Source organism: Onychomys torridus, chromosome 11 (genome assembly GCF_903995425.1).
Source record: "Onychomys torridus chromosome 11, mOncTor1.1, whole genome shotgun sequence".
Taxonomy (NCBI): Eukaryota; Metazoa; Chordata; class Mammalia; order Rodentia; family Cricetidae; genus Onychomys; species Onychomys torridus.
In genome coordinates this window covers 30,620,589-30,643,340 of record NC_050453.1, presented here as the reverse complement: position 1 = coordinate 30,643,340, position 22,752 = coordinate 30,620,589, and the positions used below count along the sequence as shown (strand labels likewise).

Below are 22,752 nucleotides of genomic sequence, written 5' to 3'. Positions count from 1 at the left end.
AGAGCCTTAGAAGATTCTTCACTACAGAATTGAGAGTTGTCTCTCCAACTAAAGTATGCTAACATTCAACTTATTGTTCAGGGTGTGATGCTGGCAAAAGTTACTTTTACACATGTACTAACTGTAACACATATGCATATTTATGTTTAGTAACAACTCAAGTGAGTAATTTATAAACTACAGAGAACCCAGTTAAATATGTGCTTAAGTATAATTTACATTTCCTAGTATTCTAAGTTTGACAAGTATGCTTATTAGTATATCAATTACCCCCTTACATCATAACACCAGAGTATATATTGGATCCCTATATTTAAAAGTTTTTTGACTGTACTCAACTGTAGAAACACCACTTTACACACCCTTAATTCCAGCACTCAGGAGGCAGAAGCAGGAAGATCTCTGAGATCAAATCCAGCCAGGGCTACACAGTGAGATCCTATCTACAAAAATAAAGTCTGTCTCTGTATATTAGAAACACATTCTGAAATCATACTAAAACATAGTAAAAACCATAATGCTAGGACTTGTAATCATGTGTAGTCAATTATAATCAGCAATGTTAGAGATCCATACTTTTTCATCTTGTTGACAACGTTTAAGTCACTGTACCCATAAGATATAGCATAAAGTCATTTACTTCTCTGATATACACTCTTAACTGATTCATACAAGTTGTGGTTCCCTTTACATTTATACAAAAAATGCTTCAGATTTCTTTCACAAACAATCAAGATACTGTGGGGACAGGTACCAAGTATGAACATATACCATCCCTGAGGTAATTTTATATAATATTTTTAGTAATTTTATGCATGAAATAAGGATTCACTGCAAGGTATTTTCTATGTTTCTTCCTCATATTGGTGGCTCAGAAAGTTTCAGATTTGGAGTACTCTGGATTAGGCATGCTTACTTAGCCTATCTGTATTACCACTATGCAAAACACTAAATAGTTTAAGGCTTGGGTTGTAGCTCAGTAGAGTAAAGCGCTTGTCTAGTATATGCAAAGCCCTGGTTCAAACCCCAGTACCAAGAGGAAAATGTTGAAGCTAAGGTAATTATAAGTAGACAATTCAAAAATATATGATAAAGAGTAAAACATGGACTTGATACATAAGTAATAAATACCTTCTCCAAAAAGGCTACAACTTTGTTCTTGATTTCTTCAGAATTGAGACACTGTGGAACTATGTCCTCATGATTTGTTCCCTATTAAAATATGAGTAAACAAGACATCACTCATAGTTCATCAACTTGTGGAGTCAATGAGTTTTTAAATTACTACCTTAACTGAAAACTCATTTTAAAAGAAAGTAGTACCCAAGGATTCTCAGAGTTCTGCAGAGCCTTAGGTAATTTTGGCTTCTATACACATGGTGCTGCAAGGGTTAACTACTTGCATCACTCTTGAGCAAAAGGCATGACTCACAAAGGAGAAGTTCCCCCAGTAATGCTGAAGGCAGTGTCTTAGTCAGGTGTTGACTCCAAATGCTTAATCCTTGCTAATCAGAGAACCTTGGGAAAAGGCACTTCATTTCTTTAGATCTTATAATGAGGCTTTGTAAAGCAGAAAATTTTACAACTGAGATATATAAGTAGCTTAGTATGTTTAAATGTTTTAGAATATTAGAAATATTAAAATACACAGAGATCAATATGATAAACTGGTCTTACCTCAGCAAACTGAGTAAATGCCTCCAATGTATGTTGCTCTAGCAGCCAATTCTTGTTGGCTAGCAGTAAAGCAAAAATACAAGACAGGTTGGGCAGCACTTTGTCCTACAAAAAGAACCAAACCTTGTTGGAGAAAAAAACATCTTCAATACAGGACATTGTCAACTTCTGGGACACATTATGTTCTCTATTCCTTGCTCAAATCCTCCTAATAACTTCCAATTTCCTTCAGCGAAAAACCCAGATGTTTACAATGATCTGCAAAGCATCACTTATCTGTCACCTAGTAAGGGCTTCCTTTTCTTATCCCCCTTTGGAACTACCCCTCATATTGTGCCCCCTTTCTGCTTTACTTTCTCCATAGCACTCACCACCACTTATTATACTACATATAGCATGACTTTGTTGTCAACTCAGCAGACCGAGACTGCAGTTAAGTTACTACACCCCCAGCATATACTTATTTGAACCTGTCTTAGAGCTTTGCGTGTTGCACATGCTCATCAATCTCCCATCTCTTCAGGACCTGCCCTTACCCAGCCAGGTTTATAAGGCACTGCTATTCTGACAACAAAGCATTTGATGTATGGGTTCTGCAGCCAAGCATCACCTAGATCTGCAGGAACAAAACAGCACTCTAGAATAAACTTATTTATAATAAAGAGTATGTGTCTGTAATCTCAGCATTCTGGAGGTTGAAACGGAATTGCAAATTTGAAACTACCCTGGGCTACATATTGAGGCCGTTTCCAAAAAAGATGAAAGCTCAAATGTAAGTTGGTATTTCTGTCAAAAAAAGAAGCTGCCACCATCATCTCATGAAACACAAGTTTACATGATGGAAGCAGATGAATTTGTGCCATTTTCTTGTGAAGAAGTAAAAGAAAACTTTTGGAATTCAACTTTGTTCAAGGATTTTTATCCATATGTACTGAAATACAGTCCATCTTGCACCTTGAAAAGGGTCTCACCAGAGAGCATTTTATAATCTCTTTGAAGGTAAAACAAAGCCAAGAATCTAGAAACACTGGGATTTTATTACAAGAGTAAGACAAAACTCCCAGTTTAAGAGAATCTAATTTTGTCAAGAGGTCTTAAAATTTGGTAGTAGTCTTTCCCCAGGCCACCAGAATATAATTTTGGAAGCAAAATACACACTTGTCAGCTACACATATTTTACAATATTGTTAAAATACTGTCTCTAAAAATCAATGCTGTTTCATGAATCTACCCACACAATAACTAATTCCCAATTTCCTCACTGGACACTATTGCCTGTAAGACATGAGTGCTTTCTTCCTTCAGATACTAGGACACAACAGACTATCTCAGAACACAGTAGGCAACTTGGTAAATTATTTAAATGCCAACTCATATGTTTTTTAAAGAAAATGGTTTAATATGTACTCTATTTTGACAATAACCCTTCCTTATCAGGAAGTATTTCTTTTCCCACAACTTTGTTAGTAAATGCACAAGATTTTAGAAATCAAAAACCTATACTCAGTGTGGTTCACACCAGTTCTGGCACTTAAGGAGGCTGAAACAAGGGACTTGCCTCAGGTTCTATGCCAGGCTAGGCTAGAGTGTGAGACTGTCTCAAAAATAACCAAACAAAAATCAAAAGCTTAAAATTTCCCCAGTTAGTACAGAGATTGCTTTTAGATTTTGTATTTTTATTAAAGAGTGTTATTACCTGGATAGCCTGAGGTATAAAAAGTCTGCCCAGAGAAGATATGAAATCCAGCGCTGCCAGAGAGACATGGTCAGGAGGCTCTAATTTAAGTAATGAGGTCAGTAAAGTTACTACCTGATGAGGTAAAAACACAGAGCAGTTGTAAGAAGAGCTGCTGCCAAGGTGTAGTTGTGTGGAGAGGGGGAAGATGACAAAAGCCCGTCTACAAAGCCTCAACTGTGGAAGCTGAGGAAGAACATCAGAGAAAAGAGGATTTCTTCTCACCATCATCTCTTACCTTTGCTTCACTAATAAGCAATCAGAATTTTGTGTGGGGGTTAACTGCCCAGGAAATAGCCAAAGTTAGGAGTCCTGGTGGTGTGCTAAACTTCTTCATTCATATAGTACTTTAAAAGGCACCGTTAGCAGCTAGCTATGAGGTTACAGAAAACTGCCACCATGAACTTAAGGGAGATCCTCTGTTTCCTTGAAAAAAAAATAAGACTGTTTTCAAAGACTGGTACTGCTGAATTCCTTCTTTGGACCCCGGCTTATTTGACTGAGCATAGAGACATCTGTGTACCAAAAATGTGTGCCAGCTAAGCATTTTGCATTTTCAATTCTACTGAAAGAAGTTCATTATTTAAAGCAATGATTTGCAAACTTGTTCTATAAAAAAAACAACCAGTAAATTTAGGCTTTATAGGTAACACATTCTGTGTTACATATAAATATAGTTATGGATATTACATATGACAAATATCATATAAAACTAATATATATTTAACAATCTTTAAAAATGTAAAAAGTTATTCATTGCTCTTAGGTTAAAAGTAGTAAAGTGATCCTCAGCTCAAAAAAAAAAAAAAAAAAATAGTAAAGTGAATTAAATCAGGAGAGCTTAGTCAGCTCCTGATAATGGAAAGGGACAAAAGTGAAATCTACAAAGAACACATCCCTATTTGAACAGTTACATTATAGACCTTAGTTGCTTAAAGCTTTTTAAAACTAAGCACTTCTTAAAATTATCATATTTAATTTCAGTCAGCAGCAAATTCAAACATTACTGCATTCAGTATTTGTTTTACCTTCTTTCTTTACAATAGTTCACATTACACATAATTAGTATTCGCTTGCTAAGCTAATTTCTTTATATATACAGTTAACAAGAGTTGCCTGAAACCAAGCTTTACCACTACTTTTAGTTTTATGTTTCAGTCCATCATATATGATGACAGATTCCACCTCTTTCATACTCATACTAAATAAGAAGTTATTTCTACTGTTTTTTTTTTTTTTCCTCTGCTTCCTGACCCTGTCCAATATGGACTCATTCCAAAGCTCTCAGTCACTTCAGATAAAAGGAAGACACTCCCATGTTTTGTTGCCTCAGAAGCACCACCTTAGAGACACTCAAGACAGTAAAGCTGCCTATGCTCATCCAGGTAAGCTGAGGTCCAAAGAGGAGAAATTCAGCAGAACCAGTTTTTGAAAACAATTTTACTCTTTAAAGGAAATAAAGACATGGCAATGTTGCATAATCTCAAAGCTAGCTGTTGACAGTACCTTTGCAAGTGCAATAAATGCAGAGTTCAGCACAACGCCAGAACTCCTAACTTGGTTATTTCCTGGGTTGTGCCACACAAAATTCTGACTATGTAATAGCAAAGCATAAAGCCTAACGGTGACAGAGAACAAATGGAGGCTGAATCAACAGCAAGAACACTAACAGACGCAAGAGAGACATTAGGTGACAACCTTGATGAACATAAGCTGACACACTGAGTTGACAAGGAGAGGACTACACAGATGGTAGAGTGCATGCCAGGTATGCACAAAGCCCTGGATTCAATTCCCGGCACTGCAAACAAACTTGGTGTGGTGCCACATGCTTCTAAAGATAAAGGACAAGAAGTAGAATGGTATCCTCTGCTACATAATGAGTCTGAGGCCAGTCTGGGTTCCAGAAGACGGACTGAAGGAAAGAAGGACAGGCAGGCAGAAGGGACAAAGGATTAAAGGGTTACAAGTAAACCAAATAAATCATTGTAGATTCACAAACAATAAGCAAAGAACCAACTTGGTCACTGTTATTACCTGACTTATCAGCTGTGGATCTACAGTTTGGATGAAAAACGCCAGTAGTTGAAGTAAAAGGCTAAATGCCTGTTGAACATAGGGTTGACTGATTACCTTGAAAAGAAACAAAGTAATTTTGGTGAGAATTTTCAATTATGTAATGTAAGAGTTAGTTTTTCATCAACATGATACAAGCTACTTATTTGGGAAGAACCTCAATTTAAAAAACACCTCAGGGCCAGGCAGTGGTGGCGCACACCTTTAATCCCAGCACTCGGGAGGCAGAGCCAGGCAGATCTCTGTGAGTTGGAGGCCAGCCTGGACTACCAAGTGAGTTCCAGGAAAGGCACAAAGCTACACAGAGAAACCCTGTCTCGAAAAACCAAAAAAAAAAAAAAAAAAGAAACAAAAAAAAAACACCTCAGGCCTAGAGAGAAGGCTCAGAGGTTAAGAACACTGGCTATTCTTCCAGAGGTCATGAGTTCAATTCCCAGCACCCAAATGGTGGCTCACAACCACCTGTAATGAGAGCTGGCTCTCTCTTCTGGCTGCAGGGTTACATGCTAACAGAACACTGTATACACAATAAATAAATCTTTAAAACAAAAACAACAAAAAAAAACAAAACAAAAAACCCTCTATCAGGCTGCCTGTAGATAAACTGTAGGGCATTTTCTTGATTAATTATTGATATGGGAGGGCCCAGCTCTATGTGGGCAGTGCCACCCCTGGGCAGGTGGTCCTGGGTGTTATAAGAAAACAGGTTGAACAAGCCTTAGGAGCAAATCAGTAAACATCACTCCTCCATGGGGTCTGCATTAGTTCCTGCCTTGAGTTCCTGCCCCTGACTCTCCTGGATGGTGAACTATAAGATGTAAGATAAAATAAACCCTATTCTCAAGTTGCTTTTGGTCATGGTGTTTTATCACAACAGCAAGCCTAACTAAGAAACATGAGAATAGCTACAATAGTATTTTACTAAGCATTTATTATATACCAGTCAATCTGTGGTTTATAATTACTACCTCACCTATATGCTTTAAAACAACTAAGTGGTAGATAATATCATACCCATTTTATTTTTGTTTTTGTTTTTTGGTGTCCATTGTAATAATAACAAAACAGGGTGAAGAAAGTATTTGCTCAAGATCACATGGCTAGGAACAGAGGAGCCATCATTCAAATAGATGATTTAAAGGGTCTAATTACCACTGTCGGCCACTGAAAAACTTGTATGTCCATTGGTGTTGGTCAAATTCGACCTCTTCATAGTGTTTATGTCAAACTGATGTGAGGCCACATCTCAGGACTGGGTTGCTGAATGGCTACTAAGTGCTATGTAAACATCAGTGGCAGGCTCTTACTAAAGTGACACCACTGCAAGATGATAACATGACCATAAAAATGGATCATGAAACCTAGTCTTTCTGCAGGGCTAGGTTGTAGCTCAGTGGTAGAGCACACAGGAAGCCCTGGGGTTTGACTTCCAGGAAACCTGAACATCTAAGAGCCACTATCTGCAACATGATTTCTATTACTTCCCCAGAGATTGAGTTTTGCTCTCAGCTTCCACTGGTTGCCAGAGGTCACATGCTCAGTTAAAGAAAACAAACATTGTACTTTAAATGTTTAAATCTTTAAAATAAGAAACTTAAGTTTATAACCATATGTAGGGGATATGTTCTAATTTTAGCCTAATAACCACTTGATTTCCTGGCTTTGCTGGGGAAGGGGAATACAAATTAGCCACATCCACTCACTAGCCCCTTTCACTTTAAAGTCAACTTACTATCTTGTCATCTGAATTATTTAAAAACAAACAAACAAACAAACAAACAAACAAACCTCAAAATGACAAAGACATCAATCCAACAGGGGGAAAAGAAAAGGTGAAAATTAATTTTTAAAAGGGTCCGACAAGTTCATAAACGTAGATAGATAGACTGTGGTTGCCACTATGGTAGGGTCTAAGATTAATATCACACACTAGAGAAAAACAACAACAACAAAAAACTGCCTGAAAGGGCCAAAGGAGATGGCTCAGTCAGTAAAATGCCTGATGTGCCAGCACGAGGACCTGAGCCCCAGGAGCACACAAAAAATGAATGGCAGGGCTCATGTGTAACCACAGCACTTTGGGAAGAAAGGGGTAGCAGATGTAGACACGTGCACATGCATGGGCATGTGCACACACACCAAAAACCATGCATATACTCCTTTATCCCCACACACATATATAACAAATGCCTGAGAGAGAACACAATTAGGTGAATTCTAATCACAACTTTGACCTATCGCCTCAAGAAATTAGAAATTTTAATCTATAGGGAGATTGCAATATTCTCTTGCCAATATTCTGTAGTTTTCAAAGAAATGATGAGTAGCTTTCCTTACTTGTTGAATGTTTATAAAAGCCCAAAGCTGACTCACAACTTCAATAACTGTAGTTTGCTGTCTAATATCCAAAGCATCACCAGCAGAATTACATACAGTAAGCAAAGCAGAGAGTGCTGTGTTCTAAAGGGGGAGAAAAGAGAAAGTTTCAGTTTACAAGTCTAGTCTAAAGGACCAGGGGCCCAATTGTAAACCCTGTATGAGTTACTTACAACTGTTCGTAACAATCCACATGACTAAGAGATAAAGCCATCTTTTCCAGCTTTTTAAAACAAATACATATTAAAGTTTTAATACAATTATATTAAAGTCAGTTTTCCTTGCACATAAAAGCATGTTCTCCTTTTAGATTGAAATTTTCATTTAAAATAGCAACAGCATTGACTTTTACTAGGTTTTTGTCCTGTTTTTCTCTTGTTTTTTTTGTTTTGGTCAACTTGATAAATGCTAGAATTATCTGGGAAGAGGAACCTCAATTAAGAAAATGCCTCCATCAGATTAGCTATAAGCAAGTGTGTAGGGCATTTTCTTGATTGGTTACCGGTGTGGGAGGGCTCAGCTAACTGGGGGTTATGCCACCCCGTGAGCAGGTGGTCCTGACTGTGGATGAGAACAGGCTGAGTAAGTGATGGGGAGCAAGCCAGTAAGTGGTGCTCCTCCATAGCTTCTACTTCACTTCCTGCCTTGAGTTCCTGCCCTGATGTCCCTTCATAAAGGACTATGAGCTGAAATGAACCCTTTCTTCCCCAAGTTGCTTATGGTCATTGTGTTTGTCACAATAAAACCTAACACATAGTGAGCAAGGTTGGCCTAATTTAAAATATTTAATTTTTCATCTGTACACACAGCAATCTGCATAGGTTACTGGATTTTTTTTTAAATTATTTTTGGTGTTTTACCATGAGATAATACAGAAACATTACATTTTATATAAACTATAAATAAAGTATTTAAGAATATGCCATCTGAAACAGAAAACAACCTTTTCTGGATTCATTCTTGATTCTATATACAAAAACTCAGATCTCTTTCTGGCTTGTACTAAAGTCTGGGGGTGGTGTGTATAGGAAGAAGGCCATACTAGAATCTAATAATCAGTAACACTGACTTGAATCCTATATTTCAGTATCTACACCCATGCTGGAATTGCCTTACACCATCTCTTTCAAAATTAATCTACTTCCCTTTACAAATAAATACATTTAGCAAGTTTTGTACATAGCTTAAGGAGTTAATTTTAGAAAACCAGTGCTTCTACCCAAAATATTTTCATTATAAAAAGTGTAATGCATATTGAGAAGTCTACTAAGTTCGCTGAACAATTAGAAATTAGTGAATATTGAATACAACCCATCCATGATTAGCTATAATAAATAAAATAAAGCCACAAAAGCCTTCTTTGATTTTAGGTAGATGTTTTAAACTACCTTAATAATTATGGTCAACTGCCATTTTACAACAGTACAGAAGAACAACTTAGTATGGAAACATATGCCTTGAGCAACTTCTAATCAAAAATTAAAAGAAAGCTTCCAAGTGTTTGAATGTATACTTTATCCCTGCTAAGTTTTTGTATACTTACCATAGAGATACTTATTATACTGTGTACTGCTTAGCTAGAATACACATCTATACGAAAAGGAGGTTTCTTAATTTTGTTTCCTGTTATATCTATCCCCCAATAACTAAAACAAAACGTAAGAAAACCAAGTTTATTTGGTGAATAAATGAGCAAACAAATGAAGACTGAAGTGAAAATCCAACTGCATGTACTATATCTAGTTCATCTTTAAAATCATGTATCTTCTAATTCCAGATGAACTGTTTGTTTGTTTTATGAGGAAACAAACAGAATGCTACATAAAGGCTCAGAGCAGTTTTCCATAAAATGCCTGTAGTATTATGTCAAGTAAAAAATATCATGTCTAAACTGTCCGTAATGCACTAAAGAGGCTAAGATCCTGAGTTCAAAGCCATCCTGGCCTATGCAGTAATAAGATCCTATATAAGGGGCAGGAAGTGAATCATATTTGCTTCATCCAGATAGGTGCTACCAGAAATAGAAAATGAAGTGCTGTCATGTTTTCCAAATGGGTCTTACCTCAGAGGAAACCTTCCTGATCAGTTTACAATAATCAATTAAAATTTTCTCAAAGGTCCTTTTATAATGTGCAGATCTAAAAATATTGCTAGGTTTTGAAAGAGCACATCTCAGAGACTGTAGCTATCAGCTGAAACAGTGCTGAATTAATCAAAACTATCTCACCAGATAGTCAAGTTCTGCCAAAGTATGACTGCTGCTCAACCATTTTATGCACTGTGCTGTGCATACTCTGATCACTTCACACGCAGCTTGTTTCCTAAGATCAGCAGACAATGACTGGAAGGAAATACACTGCCATAGAGGCAAGTTGTCAGCTTCTTTTGGAGAAAATCTCCGGATAAATTCCACCTGAAAGAAGTTGAGAATGAAATGAGCAACTTCAGACTAATGGATGACTGGACATACAAACAGTGAAAATTAACTTCAACACTTATGCCAGGTGTGGTAGTATATACAACTCCAACATTCAGGAGACAGAGGCATAAGTATCTCTACAAGTTTGAGGTCGCCCTAGTCTACATAGTGAATTCCAGGGCAGCCAGGGTCACATACTGAGATCTTGTCTCAACCACCAAAAAATTTTAAAATCTGCTTCAGAAATGCATAGTACTGGGTACTAGACCAACATAACATAAATGAACATGATTATTTTTGTTGCTACTGTATTTGTTTCCAAAATGAATAGTGCATGTTATAAAATGCACTAAGGAGTGTTAAATAATATATTTCATTATTATTCACATCAGATATTTTATCTTCTTTCTACCCATTAGATCTGCTATCTTCCAAGTACTCATCACCTTATACAGTTAAGTCAAACTAATATCCAGATATGGCAAGGTTAATTCACCACTCTCCTGGCTTTTAGCTTAGCTTACTGCATTTGAGAACATGAAGCCAAGATCATAGGTCCAGTTTTCAAATGATTAGCTCGCTCTGCTCTGCCTTAGAGGACATACTAAATGAGTCTTCCAAAAGAAAGCTACAAAACAAAACAAAACAAAACAAAACAATGATGTGATTGTTAAATCCATTCTTTCCTGAAATATAATCCAAAGTGCTTATTGCTTTAACAGAAACAAAATACTGTCCTGTTAAAATGCAGATGTCAAGACTCAAAAATAGGAACTAAAGTTTCAAACACTAGTCCAAATGTTAGATTCGAAAAATGGTGAATTAACTGTTAAATTTGTAGAACCTAAGAAGAATACTAGTATATTTTTAAACAAATGAGACAACTTTATTTATAATACTTAAACTTCACTAACTATAGGCAAACTTGTCATACAACAAAAGCTAAACAAAAATCCCTTCTAAGCCCAAAGCAATACAACATGACACTTGATAGTGCCAGACCTTTCTATTATCTATTTGTATATGTAGCTGACAAAACAAGCGAGAGATTGTGGTCACCTGCTGTGACAGAGCCTACAGTGAGAAAAAGGATCCTTCAAGAGCTCAGTGTCCAGTATAACAAGCAGCTTCAGCAGAAAACTAAAGTGCATCAAGAAAGCCATGATTTGGTTGACTGGAGAAACCATTCTTTTTTATAGTAAGGTTGAATAAATCAACAAACGGGTCCCCTTTCAAAAAATAAATGACATACAATAATGTCCTATGCAGTAAAAATATTTTTTAAAAGGTGTTACCAAAACTGATCACTTCAGAGTTCTAGACTATCCTGAGGTTAAAACATCACTTTAAAGATTTAAAGATTTAAAGGGCTGACAGTTCGAGAAGAGTGGAGTGTAAGGAAACTGTAGAAAATACAGATTCCACTAAGAAGGGAAATATACCTGTGGGCTTAAAATGAAAATGTAGTAATTGTTACCGTACATAAAAATAGTATCGGGCTGGGAATTTAGCCTAGCAAGCGCAAGGCCCTGGGTTCGATCCTCAGCTCAAAACAAACAAACAAACAAAAATAGAAGCACAACATGATGGTTACCTTCAATTGCAACTTAACACAATCTAGAATTAGCTGGGCAGAGTCTCAATATGGAACTGTTTACATTGGGATTGCCTGTCGAGGCTGTCCTATCAGGTTACTGATGTGGGAATACCCACCCTACTGTGGAAGGCACCATTCCCTAAGCAGGGAGTCCTGCACTGTGAGAAGAGTGGAGAAACTAAGCTAGGCACAAGCAAGAGAGCCTGGCTGCATTCGTTTCTCTTTGTTCTTGGCTACAGATATGATATGACTAGCGGTCTGAATTTCCTGCCTTGACCTCCCTGCAAGGAGGGAGGAATTTCAGCCAAATCAATTCTCTCTTCCTTAAAGTTGCTTTCTATCGGTGTTTAATCACAGCAACAGAAGGGAAACTATAACACATAGTTATCAGTATGTTTAAATAAGGTATAATATTTTCCCTTCAATCAGGTAGTAACTAAAATAAGAGTGCTGAGTTATACTACATATGCAACTGTTATTCCCATGGAAATAGAAACACATCTTAGCATGTGTCAGTTGTTAGTAAAACATATCCATTCTGATGTGTGTTAATGCTGCGTCACTGATATAACTCAGGATTCAAGCCAAAGCCAAAGGCTTTATGGGCAAATTTCTTTTGTGTATCTAGTGGATTCCAAGCTCGACTCCTTGTCAGAATCACGTTAAGTGCTTAACAACAAAAGCAAATTGCTGAGCCTTATTCACACCCACCACTGCGTTTACAGGTCAGAGTCCATATACTTGTTTTTAAACACAAACAAAAACCCTGCTATGGGAGTTCCAATGGTACCCATCTACCAGACTGCACAAGGCTACTCAAGCCCCCTCAACAGGAATCTCCTCATTCCTGGCAAATCTTGTTGACTTCACAACAGCAAGCAACTGAGGCTTATCATACTTGTAATTTTTCCTTAAAAATCAATTATTTACTCTGAAAAACTGAGATGCATCATTCAAGGCATAATAGAATTAATAAGTGGACTAAAGGCACAGAGCTATCTCATTGCCCACAAATATCTGAAAGACATAGGGAAACAAAAAAAGGAGAACTGAATCAGATTTTATCTGTAAGCTGAAACAGGGACATCAAAATCTCCACCAACCTAAAATCAATTACCAAAGCATCAATGTGAATTTATGTTCCTGTCACACTCCATCTAAACAAGGAGGGATCTGAACTCCATTCTCACAAGTTACTGAAGACACTGACACAGACAATACTCTTGCCTGATGGGGTGGGCTCATGAAGAAAAAGAGACGCCTCAACAGTAATGTCAGGTTGGTAAGCTGAATACACTCTCCAGGGCAAGATTTTATCTGGAAAGACAGGAGAGAAAGAAGAGAATGAGTTAAAACCAGAAAATCAATTTCTAAGACACAATTATATGCCAAAATACTAATGACTCTTTCTGAGTGATAGGACTATAGCTAATTTTAATTTTTAATTTAGGGCTGTTAATTTCTTTGCTTCAAACAAATCTGGTTGCTTTAATAATGAAAAAGGAACTCTTACGTTGTATTTAAAAACACAATAATTGCCACTTTGACAATAACTTGATATGTTAATGTCGCTATGCAAGATAATTTATGTAATTTTCAAGATCTAAGCATACTAATGTTCAGCAAAGCTGAATTAGCATTTATAAGGTAATCCTAGCCCTAGGAGGCTGAGGCAAGCACACATGAGTTCAAGGCCAGCCTAGCATAAATAAGATATTTTGGTCTCAAAAAAAAAAAAAAATTAAGAGGGACTGGAGATGGCACAGCATTAAGAACATGCAAAGGACCCAAATTTGGTCTCCAGATTAGGCCACTTACAAACCACCTTGTAACTCTAGCTCCCAGAGATCTGATACCTCTGGCCTCTGTGGAAACATGTATTTACATGCCCGTACATACAGAGGCACATATAATCTAAGAAAATAATGTTTTTATTATTCAAAAATAATAAATGTTTTTATTTTAAAGAGTACGTAAAAAAGACTGAAGCTGTAGGACATGTAAAGAATCACTCTCTTGCGCAGCAGGTGCCAGGCCTTCCACCAGTAAGTACCAGGCTGTGAGCTAGAGAGGTATAACGTCAGCTGCTCAGGTTATGCTCCTCATCACGGGAGCACACAGTCACTAAATAACATGCAGAAATACATGACACAGTAACTGCTAAGAAGCAAAGGGCAGACCGGTTCAGACATGAACATTATCAAAGGCTATGAATAAAAATAGCGACAAAAAGGTAATAAGCACTTCATACGGAACACATCGCATAATTAAAAATCACCGTTAAAGATAAAGAAACCATTAAGGCCATTTATGCTGGTACTCAGTAACAAACCAACTTTCTTCTCCTAAGAACAATGATCACAATCACTGAATCCCTTTCACACCATACTGACTAAAATACACAAAAACATAGGAGACCTCAAGTTATATTAAAGAAAAGATGGGTACTTAGCCAATGTCACATTTTCACTTTCACTTTACATTCAATTTTAAAGACATTGTCAACTGACTGAGACTTTTTCCCCCACAATAAACTAAAATTCCACTGAATTCTAAAATTATGAAAATGACAAAATTCTCCACTTTATATGGTGGGGTTTTTACATTTTTTTGTAAAAAAAAAAAAAAAAAAAAAAAAAAAAACTAGCATTAACATTAAATTTAGCTATTATTGGGGCTAGAGACATAGTTCAGTGGTTAAGGGTACTGGCTACTCTTCCAGAGGTCCTTAGTTCAATTTGGTGGCTCCCAAACATCTGTAATGAGATCTGGCGCCCTCTTCTGGCCTGCAGGCAGAACATTGTACACATAATAAACGCTCAAAAAAATTTTTTTTAGCTATTATTGCTCCCATTTTTATTAACATCCAAACAATATCATATCTCTTTCCAGCACTTGGGAGGCAGAGGCAGGCAAATCTCTGTGAGTTCCAGGCTAGTCTGGTCTACAAAGCAAGTTCTAGGCTAGCCTGGGGTATTACACTGAGAAACCCGGTCTCAAAACAAACAAACAAACAAATAAAAATCTTATCTCCAAAGAAAACATAGAAAGTGGGTGTTTTAGGCTGTTTCATTCTACTTACCAGATGAGCCACTAAGGTGACATGATGCATACAAAGTTCAGCTGTTCCATATCTATGACATTAAAAGAGTCACTGAGTTTCCAGTTAGAAGAGCAAGAAGCCAGAAACACCCTCATGAGGACATGTGATCTATTACAGGCTGAACACCCTTTATCTGAAATGTCTTATACCGGAAGTGTTTCAGATTTTAGATTTTTATCAGATTTTAGAATATTTACATATATGTAATGAGATTTGGGGATGAGTCTAAATCTAAACATTAAACTCATTTACCTTTCATAATTGGCTATATACATAACTTTTATTTAATATTTCTAGTAATCTTGAGCATTAAACTATTTCAAGGAATGTAACTTTTCACTGTTGGTACCATCAGTGCTCAAAGTTTGGGGGTTTAGACATTTTGGATTTCAAATTAGGTATGTTCAAACTAGATGCCCATCACCAAGGAACATCAAAATATATAGATTTGCCTAAACATTCACCTACTAGCTTAAACATTAAAAAACCAAAAGGGACACCTGCTTCCAAACTTAGTACAGTGACATGAAATCTAACCATGAAATAATTACAGAAGCAGAACTTTTCTATTAACTTTAAACCATTTACTGTTGGCCACTACTAGAACTCTATCCAAACACAGAAATGGCATTTTTTACCGAGCAAGGAAACACCACACATCCATCGCTAACAATGAGGTGGTCATATTAACACTAAGCACAGCATTCAACAGAGCAGCATCCTAATGAGAAAACAGAAATGTCAATTTATTACTAGGCAGATGTTGGTGAAATATTAACATTATGTTTTTCACACTAAATCAGAACCAAAATACGAGATCCTCAGTGGGATATCTCTACATGCTAGTATCTAAAAGAATTCCAATGCCATTCCTTTATCTGTTGAGGAACCACTATATGTTCCTCATTGTGTTGAGCTGAGAGGGAACAGAAACCAATCTTAAGTGTGTTAACTCAGCCCTTGTGAGCCACAAAGACCATTCTCTGAAAGCTTCCAAGCAATACGACAATTTTTTTCTAAAATATTTTCAACCTTTTAAACAATAATTTATTAAAATTAAATCATCTATAATAGACCAAGTATTACACATTCCTATTTACTTTTTATGAAAGAGCACAGTGGTTGGAAGGAGAAATATCCCCCACAGGCTCAGGTATTTGGACATTTGGTCCCCAGTTGGTGACATTGTCAGAAGAGGTTATGAAACTTTTAGGACATGAAGCCTTGCTGGAGAAAGTACATCACCGAGGGCAAACATGGAGAGTTTATGGACTTGCTCCACTTCCAAAGAGCTTTGTTTCCTGTGTGTGGTTGAGATGTGATCACTCAGCTTCCTGCTCTGGCCACCAAATGCCATACCTCCCCAGTCATTATGTGGACTAGTTTTATGGAACTTTAAACCAAAACAAACTCTTCCTTTTTTAAGTTGCTTTTATCAGAGCAACGGAAACATGACTAGTAGGTTAGGTAACACCCCCTTCTTACCTTTTCCACTTCTCATGGGATTTTCTTATACCCCACACAAAACACAAAGGGTTTTATCAAGTGTTTTAGCTAAGTAGACCATCTAGTATTGGATGAGCAAGGATTGCCATTTCTTAGGACACAAATGAACCAGAGGACAAAATGTGCAAGTTGAGGTGACTGAAGTTTACTATAGTCATTAATTCTCATTTTGTTCTTCTACATATCAAATACAAGTTCAATGAGAAGAAAGCAAAGTGTAAGCTCCACTTTTCAAGTTTGTAGTGCACTTACCAGCTCCGGAAACAGCGAAGTATGAAAAGAAGCCACAAACGCACACAGATGAACACAAGCGTGCTGATACAAAGTGACCGACACCTCAGCTTGCCTGTTATCCTTTACTCCCGGTAAAGGAGCAGTGAGAGAGAGTTCACCAGAACACCGCTCAAGACTGTAGAAAATGGCTTTGATTAGGGACACCCTGCAGGAAAATTAAGAACATGGAGACCAGCACTGTTAGGAGTTAACAAGTAACAGGTAAAATAATGTCATATTACAGGGCTACTTCAGAGAATCAAAAGATCAGGTGATTAAAAAAAGTCAATAGTAATTGAAAATGCATATAAGTATATAGACACATAAAAAATAAATTTCCTGCCAGAAAAAAAAAAAATCTTTAAAGAATTTTCCTGAGCCGGGCGGTGGTGTTGTATGCCTTTAATCCCAGCACTTGGGAGGCAGAGGCAGGCGGATCTCTGTGAGTTGGAGGCCAGCCTGGGCTACAGAGTGAGTTCCAGGAAAGGCGCAAAGCTACACAGAGAAACCCTGTCTCGAAAAACAAAAAACAAACAAACAAAAAAAAGATTTTCAAAATGGGCATGTAATCTTAGGAAGAAAGAGACAGGAGGTCTGCCAAGAGTTCCATGACGGTCAGGGATATACAGCAAGACCCCATCTGAAACAAACAAACAAACAAACCAAATAAAATAAATTAAAAAAAAATCCCCATCACTGACAATAATGCCAAGTTACATGAAATCAAACTCAAAAGTTTTTCATGGAGCTTAGATAAATTATTATTTTTAAACATACGTGGAAGGATCATTTTAAGATAGAAATAGTTGAAATTTTTATGAAGGTTTCAATCAAAATATGAAAGCCTGTAAGAGATAAATTAATCTGATATAATTGAGTTCATGCTATCTTAAAAATAAAAGAGGAGTTTTAAAAAGCCAGAGCATGGGAGAAAAGGGGTCAAACAGTGCCTTCTGGAAAGAACACGATAGTGCACTTATAAACTCACTGAAGTTGTGGTTGCCTACACAAGACCTGTACAAGATCAAGTTAATCAATATCCTCACATGGGTTTGGAGGAGACAATGTCTCAACAGTCCCTGCTCCTGACAATAGATGGCTTCTGACAGTCTGTTCAAGGGTATGGTCCCTGGTTGGTCAACCATAGTCCACTTAATGGCCACAGACCCATGGTTATATGAAAACACATGAGGACACAGAGTTGGGAATGAATGGGAAGTCAGGGAAATTTTAGGGTAAAATGGCTGGGTGAATATGATCAAAATATATTGTATGCATGTATGAAATTCTCAAATGACAAAAATATTATATATATATATATATATATATATATATATATATATATATATTATATATAAAGGAATCGGGTATTAAAGTCAACAATAACAGAACAGGTTGAAAAATTTCAAAGTTGGAACATTACTTCACTTTAGAGTATACCAATTTGAATCTCAGACTGCGGAATGAAAAAGTAGGAGCATGGCAATAATCCAGTTAGTAACAAACTAGCACCTGGACTACAGTGGTGTTAAAGAAGGTGAAGACAAGTGACATTTCCTGGGAGACACTGTACAGTATCACAGTATTTAAAAAAAGGTGTAGGCCAGGCGGTAGTGGCGCATGCCTGTAATCCCAGCACTTGGGAGGCAGAGGCAGGTGGATCTCTGTGAGTTTGAGGCCAGCCTGGTCTACAGAGCTAGTCCAGGACAGGCTCCAAAACGACAGAGAAACCCTATCTCGGAAAAAAAAAAAAAAAAAAAAGGTTTAGTTTTATTTATGTATACACCTGTGTCTACAACTGTGTGTGTATCTGTACATGTGTAGCCAAGGAAACCCGAAGGTGTCAGATTCCCTGAGGCTTGAGTCACAGGTTATTTGTACGCCACTAGACACAGGCACTAGTATCCAAACTTTAGTCCTCATGACTGAGCAACAAGCTCTCTCTTAAAAGATATGCCACCTCTCTAGCTCCTATTTTAGCTCATTTTTACAGGCTATTATTTGCATCTATCTCCATCATAGTCAATGTTTTTACTGCCAACCAACGGGTAATAACCAGTGAATAAAATTAAAATACTTTTAGCATCTGTTATAAATATTTTATATCTTTTACATGGCAGTTTTTCTACACAATAGCTATTAAGCAGACTATGACAAACTGATTTCAAAATGCTAGGTTCAAGTGCTTCTCTGTGTCAGCATCCTGCAGAGGAGAGATTATAAGAACACACCATTATAACATGAATTGCCAAATGGCCTTATTAATAAAAAAAAACCCGGAGGCAGATACTGGGGTGAAAACTGAGAGATCAGAGGAATATAACAAGCCAAGCTACAAGTTCTTACTACTAGGAAATCCTCAGCCCAAGAGACAGCTACTTCCTGTATACTCATTCCTATGTACCTTTCTGTGATCTGCCATCTTACTTCCTTTCTCTGCCCTGCTTCATTACTTCCTCTTTCTGCTCAGTTCCATCACTTCCTGTCTGTCTGTCCAGACCTCCAGACCTCAATGTTTGGATTAAATGCCTGTGCTATCATTGCTTTATTTAATATAGTATCTAGCTTTTTCCTCTGATCCCCAGATAAGCTTTATTGGGGTACACAATTAAAATATCACCACAGACCATGTATGGCTTAAACTAAATTCAAGGCCATTTCAAATAGGCCCCTAAGCCACTGGTAATATGATTACATATGAACAAACTGTTACCTAGCCATCGCTTCTGTGCTGCACCACAGGGTCTGGACATCCTTAGGCTGAGAGGGCAGTTTATCCACAACAACAATCAGGAGTAGGACATGTGAGAGCTGCAGTTCACAGGGCAGGTCTTTTCAGAAATAAAGTCATATATTAAAACAAATGGTAAACATTTCTAAAATATTTTCAGCAGAAATTTAATAGTTTAATACAAAGAAAATAGAAGTATGACTTAATAGATAATATTTCAATAAAAGTACAATAAATTTTAAATTAAAATTTTAAATTTCACAAAATGGTAACTACTTAAAGGGAAACAACTGTATCTGACGTGCCATTATTAAGGAGATGATTTAAATCTGTTTTGACGCTTACCTAGTTTACTATCCAAAACTGCCTGCACAAAAGACTGGGATGTAATCAGCTGACCGATGAGTGGGTCCAAAACCACAAGGAAAGTGCCTGCTATTTCCTCCTGCTGTGCTTTGGAAATCCTGGCAGCACATAGGTTTGGGGGAAACTTGCTGCAAATAAAGGTAAAAAAAACCTCATGCATTTAATAGCTATCTTCTGGATTTAAACAAATGTATTACAAGCTCATGTCCCAGTAGTGAAAAAGCAAAAAAAAAGTACACATTTTATAGGAAAAAAGCTCAAAATACTGAATTGGTAGCAGAAAAATATGAAGATCTAGAAACTAAATAACATAGCTTTAATTCTATAAAGAAAATATTTTCTGGAGAAATCCAGTACTATTTTGAGGCATTGTAATACCATTTGATGATGGTGTCCTTAAAAAAAGTAAAGGTAAGTATTAAATCAACTAATAAAATCTATGTAAGAAGATAGGTCTGATATATTCTGGCTTAGTTACTTCTATTGAAAGTTGTTAAATAGCTTATCTGTAACTTCAATATTCAGGAGGCTGAGGCAGGAAGACTACACTGGGTTTGAGGCCAGAGTTCAGACCCTATCTCAAACAACCAAAAATAAGTAAGTTAAATTAAACTAAAAATAAGATAAAATAGTTATTTTAAGATAGGAAAATTCGTTGGGCGGTAGAAGTGCATGCTTTTAATCCCAGCACTTGGGGAGACAGAAGAGGGTGGATCTCTGTGAATTTGAGGCCAGTTTGGTCTAAAAACGTGAGTTCCAGGACAGCCAGGACTGTTACACAGAGAAAAACAAAACAAAACAAATAAAAGGGGTAAATGTTGAATTTACTATAAATTTTGTTTCTTAGAAGCTAAGCTTTTTAAGAAATAATATAAAAACACTAAAGGGGATTAAAACGATTTTCATAGAAATGTCTCAGTAATGGATTTAAGCTTCAATTAAAACCTATATGAGATATGTACTCAATATTTTTGCAGTTACTTGATATCTAATTATGGTAAGTGTTACAATTATAACCAAACTGTCTAACATGTAATCCAACATTTAAAAGGATGCACCTAACAAATACTTGAAGTCTTTCGAAGTGTGACAAAGAAAAGTACTACTCCACATGTAGTCAATTACCTACATCACTTTGTTTGTTCACTCATCTGACCTCCTTAATTCTGTATTCCTTCCTCTGTGACACAGTTAACAAGATGTTTAGCCGGGCGGTGGTGGTGCACACCTATAATCCCAGCACTCGGGAGGCAGAGCCAGGTGGATCTCTGTGAGTTTGAGGCCAGCCTGGTCTCCAAAGTGAGTTCTAGGAAAGGTGCAAAGCTACACAGAGAAACCCTGTCTCGAAAAACAAAAAACAAAACAAAACAAAAACAAAAAAAAAACCAAGATGTTTAATTGTTAAGAATAAAATAAATAAAAGAATAAAATAAAACACAAGTAATGAAATTCCAGAGACGACCACTAAACATCTAAATACTTTATTTTTCAAATATGTATTTGTACACTATTTCATAAATGTTGAAATGTCTATGTAGCAGGATGCATTGTTCGAGGAGGAGGTTCTATTGTAGTGCTAAAAAGAATATAGAAAACACTTCCCTCTACATGGTTTACATTTTAATGAGGGGACAGTTAATAAAAAAAGTAAACTTGTATAACTGTCTCCTCTCATCTATGACTTGTTTCTTGAAGTAACTGTCTGAAAAATACTAATTGAAAAAAAAATGCAGAAAAAAAATGTTTTTAATTGTGTGCTGTTCTTAGTGACATGATGAAATTTCATACCCTCCTGCTCTATCCCACCTGTGATGTGAATCATCCCTTTACAGTACAGCTTTGCTGCATACATTAGCCACCATGGTTCACTAGGCAGCTTCTCGTTCGTCAGCTCCACTGCTGAGGTATGGCATACTAGTTTTCAAGTAACTTTACACAGTAGCCTATGCCATGTCACATTAACTGTGTCATTCACCTCACTTCACTGATCCACAAGACATTCAATCATCTCACAGCAAAAAAGTCACTATAGTAAGGCAAAATATTTGAGACAGACCAATTCACATAATTCTTACAATACACTATTACTATACTGGTTCTCTTGTTACAAATAAATGCTATTATAGATATGTATTTACATATGCATGAGAAAGCATAGTAAAGAATTCAGAACCATTTGCCTTTCAGGCAACAACTGTAGGTTTTTTAATATATTCTTCATGAATTGTGGGCCTACTATAATACCAGATGTTAACTGTTACACAGAAAAAAAAAAAAAATCAAGGAAAATGAACAGGAAAATCTATGAGGAAGTCATTTGAGGACTGAAATGTAGTGAAAATGAGAGCAAATCTGGAAAAGGACATATACTTGAGGGACTATTTTGTACTGAAATGGGGAAGATAGGAGATGCTGTTACATACTCATGAAAATGATCCAGTAGAGAGGGCAGGCTGATGTCACAAATGAGAAAAGGGCTACCTGTAGGAATTGCCTGAGCATGTAAGAGAATTACATCCAGAACACAAAGAGGCTAGCCTCAGGCACACGTAGAATTAATCCAGGGCAGTGAGGGAATTACTGTACAGACCTAAATACAGGTACAAGGAGAGAGTATATATAAGCTCTCTTCTAATTGCTTCCATTATTCTCAGTGATAAAGGGAATTAATTATTAATTAACATCAAGGAACAAAAAATGTTGGGGATAGAAGTTTAGGACTTTTGGACAAATGAAATGACAGATGTCAGGTTTCAGTATTAAATTTGAGCTCTATTAAGACAACTGCTGGGCTGGAGAGATGGCTCAGAAGTTCAATCCCCAGCAACCACATGATGGCTCACAATCATCTGTAATGAGATCTGGTCTCCTCTTCTGGCCTGCAGTCATACAT

The 22,752-nt window shown here is 36.8% G+C and overlaps 1 protein-coding gene across 5 annotated transcripts in view; it reads right to left on the bottom strand.

Moving 5' to 3' along the window:
- C11H1orf112 (chromosome 11 C1orf112 homolog) overlaps positions 1–22,752 on the bottom strand; it is a 43,050-nt gene that overhangs the window by 1,993 nt on the left and 18,305 nt on the right. For 3 of the 5 annotated variants that reach the window (XM_036201814.1, XM_036201816.1, XM_036201818.1), the window contains 12 exons: positions 19,839–19,987; positions 19,476–19,593; positions 16,742–16,928; positions 15,622–15,704; positions 14,963–15,014; positions 13,108–13,197; positions 10,092–10,277; positions 7,826–7,948; positions 5,450–5,545; positions 3,374–3,487; positions 1,678–1,782; positions 1,132–1,212 (listed from right to left, as the gene is read on the bottom strand). In XM_036201814.1, the coding sequence (XP_036057707.1) occupies positions 1,132–1,212; positions 1,678–1,782; positions 3,374–3,487; positions 5,450–5,545; positions 7,826–7,948; positions 10,092–10,277; positions 13,108–13,197; positions 14,963–15,014; positions 15,622–15,704; positions 16,742–16,928; positions 19,476–19,593; positions 19,839–19,987 (1,384 nt within the window). Of the gene's footprint in view, positions 1–1,131; positions 1,213–1,677; positions 1,783–3,373; positions 3,488–3,650; positions 3,839–5,449; positions 5,546–7,825; positions 7,949–10,091; positions 10,278–13,107; positions 13,198–14,962; positions 15,015–15,621; positions 15,705–16,741; positions 16,929–19,475; positions 19,594–19,838; positions 19,988–22,752 lie in introns of those variants that run through there. The other 2 variants (XM_036201815.1, XR_004946150.1) reach the window with 2 other exon arrangements.